Here is an 18942-nt window from a genome sequence, read left to right as displayed (position 1 = left end):
TGTTTTTTTTTTTTTGTGTTCTTAAGTGACATATGCTTGGGTAGGAGGACTTTTTTCTTTTTTTTTTTTTTCATTTTTGTCCACCTTACTGTCTTGACTGCCTGTCTGTGTGTCATTAATTTTATTATATTTATTGTAGATACAAAACTGTGACATACACAGATGTAACAGTACCCAAAGGAGAAAGTGTAAAAACTATAGTAAAACTGTGGAAATCGAAGACTGATGATTCTCAAAGGTAAAAATATTTCCTCTGCCTTTTGAACATTTGCAGTGTTTTTTAATGTTACACATTGTGTCAGTAGTCATTAGCCTTGTTATTGTCATTGTATTCTTGATGTTTTTTGTTACTGCTCTGCTGTTGTGTTTTAGTATCCATGTTGTTGTGTTGTCTTTATTGTTGAATTTGTTTTTGTGTTGTTGATTATTTGTTTGTTTCTTATTGTTCTGTTATGGCTTTGTTGTTTTATTGTTGTATTTGTTGTTGTTATAAAAATGTCATTTGTAGTTCTTGTCATTTCATTGTTGTTATTATTTAAAAGCAACTTTTCCCTTTATAAATAATCAAGCAGTGTTCCACCCATGACCAACCCATCTTTTGTTTTTTAGGCATTTTGTGTGCATATGTACATATATACGTGTGTGTGTGTGTGTGTGTATATGTGTGTGTGTGTGTATGCATGTATATATTGTATGTGTATGTATATATATATATGATGTATGTATGTATCTGATGAGTGGCTGTGTGGTAAGGGGCTTGCTTCCCAACCACATGGTTCCGGGTTCATTCCCACTGTGTGGCACCTTGGGCAAGTGTCTTCTACTATAGACTTGAGCCAACCAAATACAGATGATGATGATGCTATTAGTGGTGGTGGTGGTGGTGAGGCAGGGACAACATTATTTGAAATCAGACAAGGAAACTAGAATGGTTGTGTTGTTCATTCTTCTAAAGTAAAGGGTTTGGTGTCTTTCTCTGCTGCCAACTGCTCTGTTGCAGCTGTTGTTACCAATGCCCACCACCATTGCTCCTTGCCACTGCTGTCACCACCACTGTGGGTGCCACTCCGACTTGCTACTGGCCATGACCACCACCACAACATTCATAACTACCAGTGTTGCCACCACCACCACCATGACTAGCACTACCATTCCACCACCACCTCCACTATCATTATCTCCAGTCATCACCACCACCACCCCTACAACCACCACCACCACCATCATCACCACCCCCACCGTCACCACAAATGCCACTCCCTCCATAATTTGTCTAAAGCTAATTTGGAGTTATTTCCAGTGGTTAATTAATTCCTTTCAATGTTCTTCGTTCAAATAATTAAGGACAAACATTAATTTTTCGTCTCCACAATTAGCTTCAATTACTGATTATTTTAACCATTGTTATTAGGAGGAACTGACCCATTTCCTGCTCTTCCCATCACCACTACTTCCTTTTTCTTTCTTGGTTTTTCCTCAGATCCATAGTGGTGGTAGGTGGAAGGGGAGGAAAAGGTACACCATGCCTTATTTTCCAAACATATGGAAGTCCCCCCTCCTCTCCCCTGTTATTTTGTTGTTGCTACTGTTCTTTTTTTCCTGTCATCGTTGTTGTTGCTGTTGTTGTTCTTGTTGTTGTTGGTGGTGGTAGAGGTTGCTGTTGCTGCTGCAGCTGCTGTTGCTGTCATTGCTGCTGCTGCTGCTGTTGGTGGTGGTGATGGTAGTAGTGGTTTGTGTTGTTGTTGTTGGTGGTGGTGGTGGTGGTAGTGGTGTTGTGACTGCTGCTGCTGTTGTTGTTGTTACTAGTAACCTTACTAGCCCTTTATGCCTGGTTCTGGGATCACCATCATTACTATAATCATGATCACCACCACCTCATCATCATATAGATATATATGTATGTGTGAGTGCATATATATGTATGTTGGCAATCTAAAATTATCAGAAACTGAAAGAAGCCCGTCGTATATATGTATGTGTGTATATGATTGTGTGTCTGTGTTTGTCCCCCCAACTTCGCTTGACAACCGATGCTGGTGTGTTTATGTCCCCGTAACTTAGCGGTTCGGCAAAAAGAGACCGATAGAATAAGTACTAGGCTTACAAAGAATAAGTCCTGGAGTCGATTTGCTCGACTAAAGGTGGTGCTCCAGCATGGCCGCAGTCAAATGACTGAAACAAGTGAAAGAGTAAAAGAGAGTGTAGTGGGTGCTTTTTACGTGCCACTGGCACGAGGGCCAGTTTGGCGATACTGGCAATGGCCACGCTCAAATGGTGTTTTTTTATGTGCCACCTGCACAGGTGTCAGTCCAATATTTTGTTCACAAAACCATTAAAAGTCAGGTGATAGGAAAGGTGAATATATTTATTTAATCACTTGTTATATGTTGGTGTGCTTACATCCCTGTAACACACACACACACACACACGCACACGCACACGCACACGCACACACAAGTTTTTGTCTATCAAATTCACTCACAAAACTTAGATCAGCCTAGGGCTGACCCTTACCGAAGATGCTGTGCAATGGGACTGAACCCAAAGCCATGCAGTTTCAAAATGAGCTTCTCAACCATGCGGTCATGCTGGTGCCTATTTGTGTTTTTGCTTTTTGCTTTCAGCGACAATCCCTCCGTAGTACCAACAGAGTTTTCCATTACAAAGCAAAGGTCTCTGTCGTCAGTTCAATCTCAGCCCGGGAGTAGACAGTGGCTCATTGAAGAGATAGAAAGGCTGGAAATTACAGACACTCGCCAGGCTTTGCAGTTTCTAGAACCAACAACATTTGAATATCATCACTTTGAGGAACTTGAAGAGCTCTTGAAGACCATTGTCGACAGGTGCCCTCATATTACTCGACTTTACTCCTTGGGCAAGTCCGTTCAAAAGCGAGATCTTTGGGTGTTAGAAATAACTAACAAACCTGGAGTTCATATGCCAGGTAAGGTTTTGTTTTCTGTTCCGATGTGTTGAGCTATTCATAAAATCATCTGGAAGGATTTGAACTCACAACATAAAAAAAATAAAAATAAAAATAAAAGCAAATGCCCCAGGGTATTTTCTGTGTGAATCTAACAATTTTACCAATCCATTATCTTTATCATAAGCAAGCTGGCAGAATCATTAGCATGGCAGACAAAATGTTTTGTGGTATTTTTGTCCTTCTTTACATTTTGAGTTCGAATTCCTGTGAGGTCGACTTTGCCTTTCATCCTTTTGAGATTGATAAAATAAGTACCAGTTGAGCACTGGGGTCAATGTAATCGACTATCCCCCTACACTCAAATTTCAGGCCTTGTGTCTATAGTAGAAAGGACTATTATTAATTATTATTATTATTATTATTATTATCATTATTATTTTTTGAACCAGTTGAAGACACACAAGATGTCGAAATATCATTCACTGGATAACAATGGCACTCTTCTTTTAATTTTGACTCTATATCTTCAGGAGGAGTTACCTCAATCCTTTCTATGTTATTATTATTATTATTATTATTATTATTATTATTATTATTTAGTAGCCATCTTGAGCCCTATCTTCTAATTTGCAGGCAAACCCGAATTCCGCTACATTGCTAATATGCATGGCAACGAGGCTGTTGGACGTGAAATGCTGTTGTTGCTGGCACAATTACTCTGTGAGAACTATGGCAGGAATTCTCTGTTAACAAGTTTGGTTAACACAATCAGGATTCACTTGATGCCTTCCATGAATCCAGACGGCTTTGAGAACTCCACAAAGGGTCAGTATGAAAATCTATTTATTTTTGTGATTTTTGTTTCTTCACCTTGCGGTGGGGTGGAGGTAGTGGGTGTGTGTGAAGGGTAGTGGTCTTCGTGGTCAGTGCTTAATGTGTTAGAAGTTGCAGCTAAATTTCTCTCAAATTATACCTAAAAGGAAGGTTAGTTGTGGTTGGAATATCTTTATCCTTTTATTATTCAGATTACTCTGTCAGATGTAATTCTTATCTATTCACATTGTTTTGGATTAATCGTGCATTATCTCGTAGCTTTGAGATTTCAACGATGTGATTGTATATTTTTAGAATGACATTGTAGGGTAAGTGTGAGAGGTTGGATCTGGCTAGTTTAAACAGTAACCCTTTAGCATTCAGATTACTCTGCAAGATGTAATGTTTATTTATTTACATTGTTTTGGATTAATCTTGCATTATTTCATAGCTTTGAAATAATGCCTGTGATTGTTTATTTTTAGACTGACAATGTAGGATGTGTGTGAGAAGCTGGATCTGGTCAGTTTGAACATTAAATGAGTAGAATGATCAGTCCAGGTGTGGTTGATTTGAATGCTAAAGGTTTTTGTAAGTCTGCTCGCCAAAGCTGACAAGGAGCTAAAGAATAAAACATCAAACACAGCAAAATAACAACAAAACATTAACAAGTGCACTCAGAGAGCGCAAATCTCCGCCAAGGCAACACCAACGTCCTCTCAACGATTAGCCAGAGATGATTTTTAAAATGGGAATATCTGAAATAAACTCAACTGCTCTCACAAACTGAACCAGACTGCTCTAAAAAATTAAGTAAAAAAACGGTAAAATAATCCAGAATCCTTCTCTGGTACTGGATTGATCCCAAAATCTAATCAGTTTGTGTCAGTCACGAGGCCAACCATTCCTGAAAGTTTCATTTGAATCCATCCTGTGATTCTTGAGATATCTTGTCCACGGACAGACAAACAAACAAACAAACACGACTGAAAACAATACCTCTGTCTTCACTAAGGGGGTAAATACAGCAACCACATTTGTCTCCCCCTTATTGATTATTTTTCATTTCAAATACTTTTCGATGAAATCTCTTTTAATCTTATTTACTTTCTGCCTTTATTTTTTCAATATCCCCCTCCCCATCTTCCCATTTAATTTCTTTTCTCCTTTCTGAATTCCATTTTCCTATTTTTCTCTAAAAATTACCATTTCCTCCAACAGGGTTCTTATCCTACCTCAGAGGACGCGCTAATGCTCACAATGTAGATCTGAACCGGAATTTCCCAGACCAGTTTGACGAAGAATCTCTCATACGGACACTTGAGCCAGAAACCCAAGCCGTAATGGCCTGGTTTAAGTCAATTCCATTTGTACTGTCTGCCAATCTACATGGTGGTTCCTTGGTTGCCAGTTATCCGTTTGACAATACTCCCAATGGAGAGAATAAGTACAGCAAATCTCCAGATGACAAAGTCTTCAAAATCTTGGCCAAATCTTATTCATTCGTATGTATTAGATTACATTGTATTGTTTTTGTTTTTTCTTTTCAAGTTCATTTTCCGTTTGACAACTTTTCCATCTTCACAAACTTACCCATCCATTTATCCTGTCCATTCCTCTGGAACCCTTGTCTTCCCATTCCTGTCTCTTGGGGCTATGCCCTGATATCCCTTCAACCATCTTCTATCCATTTCCAACTGGAATAGCCATGTCTGTCACGTCCTACAAGACACCATGTTTCTGTCCCTCTATGGCTGCAATCCAATGACTGGGACAAGCAGAAAATAAAAGATATATATATATATATATACATCCAAATGTGTGCAGCTCCTGACTATCAGTGTTTTGTTTCCATTGAAGGCTCATCGAAAGATGTACAAAGGGGAGAAATGCGACAAAGTCTCTAAAGGATTTCCTGGTGGTGTAACCAATGGTGCAGAATGGTATAGTTTAGCAGGTGAGTCTGTCATCCTACATCTTTTTTGAAATAACTTCATCATATTGTTAGTTCAGGTCTAATAGACTAAATCAACCAAGAAAATTTTTTTTTTTTATTAATCAAAAATATAGCCGTAATGAGGAAAGAGAAAAAAAAAAAAACCATTGAGGTTAATGAGTACGTTGGGTTGAGTGACAAGGGAGATATCTGTGGAATTATAATTGACTCTCGAGATGTCGTATGATTTGGTTTTATGTGGTACTTGTACCAGTTAATCAGTCCTAAAGTGCAAGTTACCACGCAAGTTGTTGTAACCTTATTGCTAACAACAAAGCAGTCCATCCACGAAAGCCGGTTATCCAGATCTCACCTGCCTTTACCTTCTGTTTACTCTGTTTTTCATCTTCTTTTGATATTTACAGGAGGAATGCAAGATTGGAGTTACCTTAACACCAACTGCTTTGAAATCACTCTTGAGATTAGTTGTGTAAAATTTCCAAACGCTTCAAGACTCCAGGATTACTGGGAAGACAATAAGTACTCCTTGTTGGTATACATGGCTCAAGTAAGTCCCCTTTTTTTCCACTTGTGGGAGTCAGTGAGTATAGGCTATGATCATCATCATCGTCATAATCATCACTTAATTTCCATGTTCCATGCTGGCATGGGTTGGACAGTTTGACAGGATCCAGTGTGTCTGAGGACTGCATCTTGCTCTGATATCTATTTTGATCTGGCTTCTACATAAAAGGATGTAACTAAATACCACAAGGCATTTTTTCTGCTGTCCTGATTTTTTCTGTCAATTCACTGCCCCTGTGGAATAAATATTTTTAAAATGGGGTTAATAATTTAGAAATCTTATTCAGAAATCCTTGTTTGTAACTGCACCTGTGACCCCTATAAGGTACTAAGAAAGAAAAATATGTAATTTTACATTCCAGATTCATAAAGGTGTTCGAGGCTTTGTCCAAAACAAAATGACGGGTCAATTCCTGTCCAATGTCAAAATATCAGTGTCAGGAATTGACCATGACGTGGTGACTGGAAATGATGGTGATTATTGGAGACTTCTGGCGCCGGACAAATATGAAATCACTGCTTCAAAGTTTGGGTGAGTTGATTCTTCTCTGGAATATTTTGTGGTCTGGGATGACCAAAAAATTAGCATAGTGTCATTGCAATCCCATCATCATTAGCATCATTGCAATCATTATTGTCTTGGACATTGTCATCACTTCACTGTCACTATCATCATCATCCACATCCTCCTTGTCCTCATTGTCATCATCATCATCATAATAATCATCTACATCATCAATACCACCAATTTCATTATCACAATTATCATCATCATCATTATCACAATTATCATCATCATCATTATCACAACCATCATCATCATCATCATCATCGCTATGATCCTCTACTCACAAAATATTTGTCAGGTTAGTGTAGATGGCATTAAGTCAAGATGTTGTGAACTGGGATTGGCCCCAAAACCTGTAGCCACAGAGTGGAAAAGAAGGGGCATGGGTACATCAAAAGTAAGCAGTGTTGTTTTCTTTTTTCTCTTTATTTATTTTTTTAAAAATAAATTTGCATTTTTTTGTTTCATTTCAGTTACATATCAGAGACTGCTCAGATCAAGGTTTCCGAAGGGGCCGCAGTGGTTCTTAATTTCACCCTAATGGTTAACTCAAGCATAGCATTACTGAACGAAACCGAATTCCTTCTGAGGAAAAATGCTGAGGGTCCGCACTATTTGCTCCTGCCCAAAATCCGACGATACCTTCAAGGGTTGTCGTCTTTCAACAGTGACATCTTAAGCTACACGGAGACACGAGGCAAGGCCTCGAGGCTAACCCTGATGGAAGTCCACATGAGCGCCAACAAAGAGAACTCCCCGGGGTCATTGAAACCTAGAATTGCTCTGATGGCAAACATAAACGGAGACGAACCTGTCACCAGTGAAATTTTAATGAGACTCATTAAATATTTATCTCTTGGTAAGTTTCTGTTTTACAGGAATATCTCCTTAGATTTGTGAGATGAGGAATTTTATTTTACGTAGTCGGAGTGATGTTCTCACCTTGATTGTTGTTTTCACTTTGTTTTGGCTATTATACACTCCAACCTACTTCAGGTGTCTTGTGATTCACCTTAGTGCCTGGCCTGGAATTGAACTCAGATAGATAGTAGAGAGAGAGAGAGAGAGATTTTATCTATCTATCTATATATATATATATGTATATATATTATAATGATATCTACCAAGAGAGTACCTTTCCACAGCGTTGGTTTGGAAGAGGGGGCAGCATCCAATGGCCACCACATTCACCTGACCTGACAGCAATGGATTTCTTTTTTGCGGGGTGTTGTAAAGAACAAGGTTTATGAGAAGAATCCCAAAACAGTAAATGAATTAAAAGATTCCATTTCTGATGCATTCACCGAAATTGATGGAGATTGGAATTTGTGCTGCACTGTGTGTCAGTGTTCTGAAGAGGCTTGAAGGAGGACATTTTGAGCGTCTGGGAGATTTAAACATTGTCTGTTTAAGATGTGCAGAAACAATACGATCGTAAGATAGAAATTTAAACGTAATAAAATATTTTTAAAGAGATTTAAAGTGCCTACGTGATAACTGTAAACCTACTTTTGGGCCACCCTGTGTATGTTTGTATTTAATTTTGCTGTTTCAATCTGTTAAAGGTTACAGAAATAACGACACAAGCATCAGAAACTTATTAGAAAACACCCACATCTTCATATATCCAACCTTAAACTTAGAGATGCTACACATGGCAAAGCCTGGCTCCTGTTTGACTCAAAACCAAACACATCAGTCTTCCAGTACAAAACATAAAATGGTAAGTGAAGAAATTTATCACTTACGATTCCATTCATTGGAATGTAGCCATTTTCTTTGTTGTTGTTGCTTGCTTATGTTGACCACTCAGTAATTAGTTTGGCTCTTATTTTATTACTCTTTTACTTGTTTCAGTCATTTGACTGTGGCCATGCTGGAGCACCACCTTATTGATCACAATTTATTGATTGATGTAGTTACTGTAGTTTTATTGAGTTGCCTCCCTTTAGTGATGTAAATACCTAAGAGTGTTTACACCAGGACACGCAAGAATATATCGGGTTGTCCGGAAAGTTCATGCCGATTTTTAAAGGTAAGAAAAAGGTCAATAAATACTTGCCATTACGTTTTTAATCAACCAAATATGAACCATTTTGTTGCACAATGCGTCTCCATCTTTCCTTTAACTTGAAAATACCTTCTTCCCAGAACTGAGGTGGTTTCATGGCAAATAAGTCGAAAGGTAAGCTACTATAAATCGGCACGAACTTTCCGGACAACCCAATACATTCACACACACACACACATATGCATATATCTTATTCTTTTATTCTGTTCTTTCAGCCATTTCACTCATTTGACTGCAGCCATGTATTTCTCTTTACTTTTTAGAGCAGATCTGTGAAACCTCTTTTAATGAAAGCATTCAGCAGAAACCGTTTTACTCAGGCCCTCAGTCTTGAAGCTGACGGCAAAACTGTGGAGTAAGTACTGTTAATATTGGTTTTTAAGTATGTTTAGTTACACGAACATGCATGAATTGTTGTTAGCCACAGGTCGGCCGTGACTGAGCAGACTGATAATAGAAAATATTCCCGCTCTTATCACTTGGTGTTGTTTTCAGCAAAAGTCTACCTCGGAGTACATTATTCAATATATCATCACTCTATCTTTGTGAATCAATATTATGGCACCACTGGGCCACCATACAACTACATCACTCTATACTCACACACAAGTATTATAGCACCACTGATCAACCATATAACTATATCACTCTCTCTCTCTCTCTCTCTTCACACATCACTATTATAGCACCAATGGTCCACCATACAATTACAACATCACTCTGTTTTCACACACCAATATTATAGCACCACTGGTCCACCATACAATTACATCACTATCTTTACACACCAATATCATAGCACTACTAGTTCACTATTCAGTTACATCATTACTCTACCACACACAGCAATATCATAACACCACTGGTCCACCATACAATTACAACACCAGTTTTACACAGGAATATTATAGCCTCATTGATCCACCATACTATTACATAATTCTACTTCTTGTCATACAATAAAATAAGTCTCAGCACCATTGGACGTTCCAACTTTATTTATCAATCTTTCCCTTAATCCATTCAATGTTGTTGTTGTTGCCTCCTCCTTTCAGTCTCCTTTACATTAATTCACCTCCAACAACACATATTAGTGTATAATTTTCCCACTCGTTCTCTCTTTATCTTGTGTCTGTCTATCTGTTTGTATTTCATAAATCTCCCTCTCTCTGCCTATTTACCTGTCTGTCTGTCTGTCTCTCTCTCTGTGTCTCTCTATCATTTCGTTATAACGTTATTTCCTTCATTCTCGTTCTTCCAGTTTCCCATTTGATAACAACCAGAAAGCTAATTACAGTCAGATCAATCGATTGATCTTTAAGATGTTGGCTGATGCCATTACCGAGACCATTCCAAAGAACTTCACAGCCAACCAGTGCAAAAGCAAAGAAAAGCATCTTAGACGTCCAGCCTCTATTTTAAAGCATGTCTTTGAAATCTATGGCACATATACGGTAAGTTTTTTTGATTTATACATCTATACATACGTGTGTGTGTGTGTGTGTGTGTGTGTGTGTGTGTGTGTTTTATTCTTTTACATGTTTCAGTCATTGACTGTGGCCATGCTGGAGCACTGCCCTAGGGCTTTTAGTCAAATAAATTGACTCCAAGACTTATTTTTTGGGCCTAGTACTTATTCTATCAGTTTCTTTTGCTGAACCACTAAGTTACAAGGGCATAAACACACCAACTCCAATTGCCAAGTGGTGATGAGGGAACAAACACAGACATAGATACACACCCACACAACAGACTTCTTTCAGTTTCCATCTACCAAATCCACTTAAAAGGCTTTGGTCGGCCCGAGGCTATAGAAAACACTCACCCAAGGTGCCATGCTGAGCAACTGAACCTGGAACCATGAGGTTGGAAAGCAAGCTTCTTACCACACGGTCATGTATTCTTGCCTGTTTTAACATCCATTTTTTTCAAGGAAGAGCCATTTTATATGTTCTATTATTTAGTCTTGTGTCATCAATGATCAAACAGATCTTCATCAAAAAGGATGCTCCAACCATGACTTTCCAATCCTTAAGATGGAACTGTTCTGAAGAATCAGTCTTGATGACAGCACTGTTTTCATGGTTCAATTTGATGGATATTATTGCACCACTGGTCCACCATACAACTACATCACTCTATACTCACACACATAGTTTTAGTAGGACAGCGTTGATGATTCAGCATAAATAATAATAATCCTTTCTACTGGTACTTAATTTATTGAGGGATGTAAAAGTATGGAAGGCGAGAAGGAGCAAGTTTTAATGGAGCATTTTTGATTGCAAAATGTTTGCTGTAATTATTCATTGAAATATTTATTCAAACGATTTAACCTGTTAAATATTTGTAATCTTCACAGCTAGCCATGCGTATTGCCTGCTGTGAGTATCCACCATATTCTCAAATTGGTCAAATTTGGTTAAGTAATGTCCAGCCTTTAATGAACTTCCTCATGAAATCCACTCAAGGTAAGCTACAGCACTGTTTTTTTCTTTTCTTTTACTGGTTTCAGTCATTAAACTGTGGCCATACTAGAGCACCTTCAGGGATTTTCAGTTGATAATATTGACCACCCTCAAGGCGGCGAGCTGGCAGAAACGTTAGCACGCCAGGCGAAAAATGCTTAGCGGTATTAAATTCTCATACACACACACACACACATCTCAGTAGAGAACAGGAGCTTATAAACCAAAATAATTAGAAATAGAACAGAACCCTACACATGTGGTTGACCATCACTGACTATTAAATAGATCCTATACACACACATTTATGTTGAGTTCTGCTTTCATGTTTGTATCACCATACATACATACATACATACAATGACAGATGTTTCTTACTAAATTTACCCTGAACATTTTATAGGTGTATTAGGCCGAGTGAGTTATCAGAACAAACCACTGCCTGGTGCGTCTATAGCCATTGATGGTGGCTCTGAACCATTCCAAGCTGATAAAAATGGGGACTTTTATATCATGGCAACTGAAGGCCTGCATACTTTAACAGTAACAGCTCCAGGTAATAATATTTCTTGTTATCTTTTGTGAATGTGTTGGCAGTGAGAGTGCTCAAGTGAAATACTTGGGTCCTTACTTAAGGACTACTCAAAGATTTAATTAAATATGTGTATAGATATAGCATATCTGTATACATTTGTGTAGGTTTGTGCCTGTGTGTATGTATGTACATATGTTTATTCATTCATCTTAATAAATAAAATTCTTAAAATATATATATTTTTTTATTTGTTTCCTTTCTCTATTATGTTGGGAAAGAGAAACTAGTGACTGTGCTGAGAGAGGTGGAAGAGAAGAAAAGAAATTATTATAGAGAACTTGATTAGATCTATTTACATATTGGGTTATCCAATAAATACTGGCTTTCCCTGTTTTACAGGCAAGAGCCAAATGACCAAACAGGTGACCATACACCCCAGTCAATTAACGACCACCACTGCTGAAATGTTGGTTCAGTTACAAACGCTCACTTATCATAACTATGATCAAATGGTCAAGTTTATCCAGAATTTGAATAAAAGCTGTTCTAGAATTTTCTCCTACACCAGGTCAGTAAATCATTAGATATATTTTTCAATAAATTTTTCCCTCTTGTTTTAATTTTTGTTTTATTTATTAGTTTTTCTGTTGGGTGGTTTTGGTTCATTTTTATAAATTTTTTAATCTTTGATTTTCTTATCTATTTATTTTATCTTTTTTTATTTCTCCTCCATATGAAAAAAGACGAGCAAATTTCTTCATAGAAAAATATGCACAAGTATATTTAATGTAACGAGCACAATAATTTGGTTAATTAATTAATCAACCCTATATCCATTATCATTGATATTGTTGCTGTTAATTAGCCCCATGTCAGCCCTGATGAAGCAAACCCTTTTTCTAACATAATTGGATGTGATTTGAGGGAAATTTGACTGATATTTCTAGCATGTAAAACAACCATATAGAGACTCACTGCATTGATTCAAGCAAGGGAGATAACTCAGTTACGTTTAATGAAAGGGTTTGATGACTCAGAAGCCCCTAGGAGGGAAGAAACAAAAGGAAGTTGATCCTGAACATTCTGGATATGTTTCAGTTATTATTTCAGCTAGATGCTTCATTAACAGAATACCGGTAATCTCAGCACCTCCATCTTTTCTCCTATTCCAGCTGGGGAAGCTATGGATCTCCTCCACAGTATGACACCTGTTCCTGTCCCTCTACCAGACTTTAACCCCTCATCACCCGGTATTAAGCCACTTCCCTCAATACTGCACCCCACTTAGTTGAGGGGCTTTGTCTTGCAAGTTATCTGGTGACCCAACTAGTTCTGGCGTTAAGAAAAAAAAAAATCACCCAGTACACTCTGTAATGTGATCAGCATTAAGAAGCACATCCAGCCATAGAAACCATGCCAAAGCAGACACTGGGGCCCAATGCAGTCTTCTGGTTCAGCAATTCCTGTCAGACTCTCCAACCCCTGCCAACATGGAAGGCAGGCAACGGAGAAAATGGATACTTTTTGTTCCATAATGAAATACTTTCAAAGTCATCTGAAAAAAAAACAAAACTTGTAGGCTTTTGTTGTTCCCCCAAGGCACGGTAAGAACCTGAGATTATTTCATATTTTTATTTATATACTTTTGTTTTCTTTTCTTTCTGCCTGTTAGTCTAGGACAGTCATCTGAGCAAAGGGAGCTCTTTTTGCTGACCTTAGGGAAGACAGTTATAAAACAACAACCCAAAGCAACGATTTTACTTGTTGGTAACATCCATGGTAATGAAGCAGCAGGTCGAGAGATTCTTCTCCAACTTTCCCAACATCTCTGTCAGAATTTTGGTAAAGACTACATTGTCACATCTGTAAGTATTCTTTGACTTTTTTCACTGGTTTCATTCACTAGATTGTCACCTCGCCCATTCCACTTACCTCTATGTTGGGGCAATGGTTTCATTACTTTTTAGTCAATTTATAAAAGGGTAAAGACCCCCTTCGGTCATGAATGATGATGGGATTGCCCCTAGAAAGTTACCCTCCAAGACATAAGTCCAGGCACGGTTGTATATGCAAGACCAGCAGTTGCCCTCTTCATGCCACCGATGTTATCCAAGGGAAAGGCAAAGGGGCTGATACAGCTTGGCACCAGTGGCGTCGCAACTCATTTTTGCAGCTGAGTGAACTGGAGCAACATGAAATAAAATATAATGCTCAAGAAGACAACACACAGCCCAGTCAGAGAATCGAACACACTACATTATATATTTTAATGCATTGAGAAATGTTTTACCTGAATCTGCACTACTGAAATTGGGGGTACATCTGATACACCTATGCACCTTTAATGCCATCAAATATGGTAACTCATTTATTCTCTGGTGTCTTATATAATTTTCATTTTCCAGATCTTGCAGAACAGTTTGATACATCTGGTGCCTTCACTCAACCCTGATGGGGCTGAAAAAGCAAACAAGACTAAATGCGACGGCAAAGATGGAATTAAAAATGCCAACAACGTTGACTTAGACACTGACTTCAAAAGTAAGGATTTCAAATACTAATCTTTCTACACTATTCTATTATATACAATAAATTATATATACATAAAATATCATTATGTGTAATGAATTATATATACAGGGGTTGGACAAAATAATGGAAACATCTTAAAATTTATTTTAATACGGTTTAGGACTGCCTTTGGCAGTAATTACAGTTCGAATTCTACGAGGTATGGACTCGACAAAGTTTGAATTGTTTGCAAAGGAATTTTTGTCCGTTCTTCAGCTAAAACAGTCTCCAGTTCTTGTAGTGAAGATGGAGGATATCGACTCCTTACTTGTTTTCTTAAATTCATCATAAATGTTCAATAATATTGAGATCTGGGGACTGTAGTGGCCAGATAAGATGTTCAACTTCACTAGAATGTTCCTCGTGCTATTCAGTAACAACTTTAGCTGTGTGAATTGGTGCATTATCGTCTTGCTCAAGGGCACAACATGCTGCTGGGTATTGAACTCGACCCATACCAGCATGGACAGCGGACATTAAACGATGATGATGATATATATATACACAGCTTTCGTGCTGGTGGCACGTAAAAGAACCCACTACACTCTCGGAGTGGTTGGCGTTAGGAAGGGTATCCAGCAGTAGAAACTCTGCCAAATCAGATTGGAGCCTGATGTAGCCATCTGGTTCACCAGTCCTCAGTCAAATCGTCCAACCCATGCTAGCATGGAAAGCAGACGTTAAACGATGAGGATATATATATAATACATTTACCTATCTGTCTACCTATTTATCTATGAACCTACATACATATATTGTTTATACATTTAGAAAGTCATTCGTCTGTTTGTAATCATTAAATTTAAAATCTTTTACTTTTTGTTCTTCAGTTACAGAAGGAAACGGCCCCTCACATGCACAACCGGAAACAGGGTCATTCATGAAATGGATGAAAGGAAAATCAATAACAGCAACAATTGTATTGAGGGCAGGAGAACCAGTTGTGGCTGCTTACCCTTACTATGACAGTGAAACAAACAGTATGTATATCAGGTCCTTGGCGGGGCTTTATTTTGACAATCATTTTATTTATTGCTATTGTTGATTGAACAAATGAAACTTGTATGTGTTAATTAGTATTATTAATTTCTTCCAACACCACCAGAAATGAAACATTTTTCTCCAAATGTTTTATCCTTTGTTTTTTCCCTTCCAATTATTCTTGATTTTATATTCTTTTTCTTTTCCACAATTATCAGGACATGCCGAAAGTGCATACAAGAATTTTCAGAAACGTTTTGCCAATGATTATGTTAATTACATCGCATCAGATCCCCGCCAAAACTCTAATTGCAGTTCCAATTTAAACGGTAAGGTCCACAAATTGATATTTACTTGTGTGATGATGGATTGTTATAGTTTTTGTTGGAGAAGAGCTGCAATAATTATGCACCAACCCAAAATATATATATATATATATATATATAGTGTGTGTGTTACTGTCTCCTTATCTTGGTATCACAATGATAATTGCAGATAAGTGTAACTGTCATGGAAGCTATTGTCCTTTGTTTCCAATCTACCACGGAAACGTTCTGGCTGTGGGGAAATAGTATCTCACTTGGAAACAGGTAAAGGGTTGGCAACAGGAAGGGCATCCAGCCCATGCAAGTATGAGAAAATAGATGCTAAATGATGAGAAGTTATGTTACATAGGCCATGAGCAAATCTAAAGAGAAATGAAATTGGATCGATACAAAACAAAACAGTTTCTGATTCCTGGTTTTGGGTGAAGGTTTATGTTGTTCTGTCCTGTCTTTTTTTTACAGCCAAGAAATACAGCAGCAATGTTGTTGTGGCCTCTAAAATCAACAACCACACTGGAAGTCTACTGGTAAGTTTCCATTTTATTGGGTTTCTAAAAAATTATTTTATTTTTTTCTTAATTTCATTTCATTTCACATTTTGTGTACAACAATCCCATTGGTGACAGGTTTCCAATGGGGCAAATCACTGGCTTGCTACATTCACAGTAGCGACAGTGGTAGGGGAGTCTGTGCAGTGTGAGGCAGAACAAACAAGGCATCTCTGTTCAAAGGCACGGATGTACACAACTAAGAATGGTGAATTTGGCAGGTTTTTTTTTGTTTTTTCTGCAGCTTGTATGACTATTTTTGTCATACGTAGCCTATTTACATTGTACAAACCTTATTTCAGGTTTGTATACCCTGTTTCTATGTTCTGTGCACTTTCTCAGTTGTATGTCCCTTTCCCACTTTCCTTTTGCAATCATGAAAACCTATCCAATCACCTTTTGGTTCCACTTATATACACCTACCTGCAATTTAACATGTGTATGTCCTGTCACATCATCATCCATGTGTCTTCTCTACTGCAAGACATCCATTTCTATCCCTCTCCCCATACTCTATAGCCTCTCATCACCTGGCACAAAGCCACCTCCCTCATTTCTACTCCCCACCCCACCTCAGTTAAGGGGCCTTGCCTTATGAATTGTTTGGTGACCTCACTGCTGCTGGTGCCACATAAAAAGCACCCAGTACACTCTCTGAAGTGGCTGGCATTAGGAAGGGCATCCTATCATAGAAACTTTTGCCCAAGGCAGTGAGATGGCAGAAACATTAGCACGCCGGGCGAAATGCTTAGCAGTATTTCATCTGCCACTACGTTCTGAGTTCAAATTCTGCCGAGGTCAACTTTGCCTTTCAGGTTCAATTAAATAAGTACCAGTTACGCACTGGGTCAATATAATCAACTTAATCTATTTGTCCCCTCTGTGTGTAGCCCCTTGTGGGCATCCAATCATAGAAACTTTTGCCCAAACAAATAAAAGGAGCCTGGTGCAGTTCTCCAACTTGCCAATTTCTGTCCAACCCATGCCAGCGTGGAAAAACAGACATTAAATATGATGATGATGATGACACACTATATTTTTATTAAACATTCTGTTTCCATTAAATATACCCAATATTAGTTATGTGTACCCTTATGTCTATTATACACACCTGGGTTATTTTATTTCAGATGTATTACTCTATTTCCATAATAATACCATATTTCTGTGCTATATACCCTGCTCCTATATACCCTGTATCTGTCTTGGTCTTTCTCTCATTGCATGTTCCTTTGTCTTTGAGTGTCAGGAATGGTCACTGGACTACTACTGCTACTCATGTTTTACAAATCTTTATTTTGCAGGATTATTCTTCACTGACAAACAAGTGTCCAGCTGTAAGCGTTTATTTAGGAGGATGTTGTTACCGTCCTCCGGAAGAAGAACTCTTACAAATCTGGAAGAAACATCATTTACCATTGATTGAGCTAATGAAGGAGGTGAGCGTGTCTGTTTAGTCACCCTACCATAACCCCTCTGGGTCAGATATGATTAAGATGGACTCAAGAAAGTAAATTAGGATTTGAAGGAGATTTGGTTGCTATTTCTAGCAGATGAAGCTAATGTGTAGAGGTTACCCTCGTTGGTGTCCAATGAAGGAAGGTACGCATAAGTGGACTGGCTGAGGCCTTAGATTTAGGTCTCACTTGGCTTGCCGGGTCTTCTCACACACAGCATATTTCTATATATATATATATATATATAGACAGGCTTCTTTCAGTTTTCATCTACCTAATCCACTCACATGGCTTTGGTTGGCCTGAGGTTATAGCCTCGACACTTGCCCAAAGTGCCACGCAGTTAGACTGAACCTGTGACCATGTGGTTGGATTGTGTATGCACAAATTTATATTTGTTTTATGTAACTATGTGGCCTTTCAATCAACAGAAATCAATGATATAAATATCAGACTAAATAATAGGGTTGACCATAGACTACTGAAAACCCCTACACCCCTTCTATGGGCCTTATCTTAAAGGGGCTATACCCATACCCTTCTCAAGCCCTTCATGACTCCAATCCAATGACTTGTATTTTTTTTCCCCTACTTTATCAGGTGCAACAGGGAATTCATGGGATAATAGTGGATAATTCCACTGGTTTTCTGGTTGGTAATGTGAGTATCCAGATCTACAAGTTAAAAACTACTTTCAAAAGTGAGGATGGCCTCTTTTGGATCTACTTACCACCAGGATCATACATGGTGATTATAACAGCAGAGGGTTACGAAGACTGGGAAAAGGTGATTTACTCTTTCTTTCTTCTCACATTTTAGGTTTTGAATGCATGAATAAACTATCCACACACACACACACACACAGATATTTGCAGACATGCACACACCCAGTCGTAAATGAGTAACCATGTGAAGGACTGATATTCTGCTCAAGGAGAATGTTGGTCTGCCTACTAAGCCAGTGGGTGTGGCATTATATATATATACATAGAGAGAGAGGCAGAGATATATATATATAGAGAGAGAGAGAGGCAGAGATATATATATAGAGAGAGAGAGAGAGGCAGAGAGATATATATATATATAGAGAGAGAGAGAGGCAGAGATGTATATATATATATATATATGTATGTATATATATAGAGAGAGAGGCAGAT

General features: G+C 38.1%; 1 protein-coding gene across 1 annotated transcript in view; it reads left to right on the top strand.

Annotated features, from left to right (window-relative positions):
* Positions 1 to 18942, top strand: part of LOC106880679 (carboxypeptidase D) — a 42343-nt gene that overhangs the window by 21256 nt on the left and 2145 nt on the right. The window contains exons 4-24 of the mRNA XM_014930735.2: positions 140 to 238; positions 2625 to 2944; positions 3560 to 3751; positions 4961 to 5244; positions 5600 to 5696; positions 6101 to 6243; positions 6623 to 6792; positions 7302 to 7687; positions 8394 to 8551; positions 9163 to 9254; positions 10161 to 10353; positions 11262 to 11370; positions 11771 to 11923; positions 12302 to 12470; positions 13575 to 13767; positions 14308 to 14443; positions 15304 to 15453; positions 15673 to 15783; positions 16243 to 16307; positions 17633 to 17767; positions 18386 to 18571. Coding sequence (XP_014786221.1) covers positions 140 to 238; positions 2625 to 2944; positions 3560 to 3751; positions 4961 to 5244; positions 5600 to 5696; positions 6101 to 6243; positions 6623 to 6792; positions 7302 to 7687; positions 8394 to 8551; positions 9163 to 9254; positions 10161 to 10353; positions 11262 to 11370; positions 11771 to 11923; positions 12302 to 12470; positions 13575 to 13767; positions 14308 to 14443; positions 15304 to 15453; positions 15673 to 15783; positions 16243 to 16307; positions 17633 to 17767; positions 18386 to 18571 — 3541 coding nt within the window. The remainder of the gene's footprint in view (positions 1 to 139; positions 239 to 2624; positions 2945 to 3559; positions 3752 to 4960; positions 5245 to 5599; positions 5697 to 6100; positions 6244 to 6622; positions 6793 to 7301; positions 7688 to 8393; positions 8552 to 9162; positions 9255 to 10160; positions 10354 to 11261; positions 11371 to 11770; positions 11924 to 12301; positions 12471 to 13574; positions 13768 to 14307; positions 14444 to 15303; positions 15454 to 15672; positions 15784 to 16242; positions 16308 to 17632; positions 17768 to 18385; positions 18572 to 18942) is intronic.

This window comes from Octopus bimaculoides, chromosome 25 (assembly GCF_001194135.2).
Source record: "Octopus bimaculoides isolate UCB-OBI-ISO-001 chromosome 25, ASM119413v2, whole genome shotgun sequence".
In the NCBI taxonomy this organism is placed as follows: Eukaryota; Metazoa; Mollusca; class Cephalopoda; order Octopoda; family Octopodidae; genus Octopus; species Octopus bimaculoides.
The sequence above is the reverse complement of the archived record's forward strand: the minus strand, read 5'-3'. Positions and strand labels throughout refer to the sequence as shown.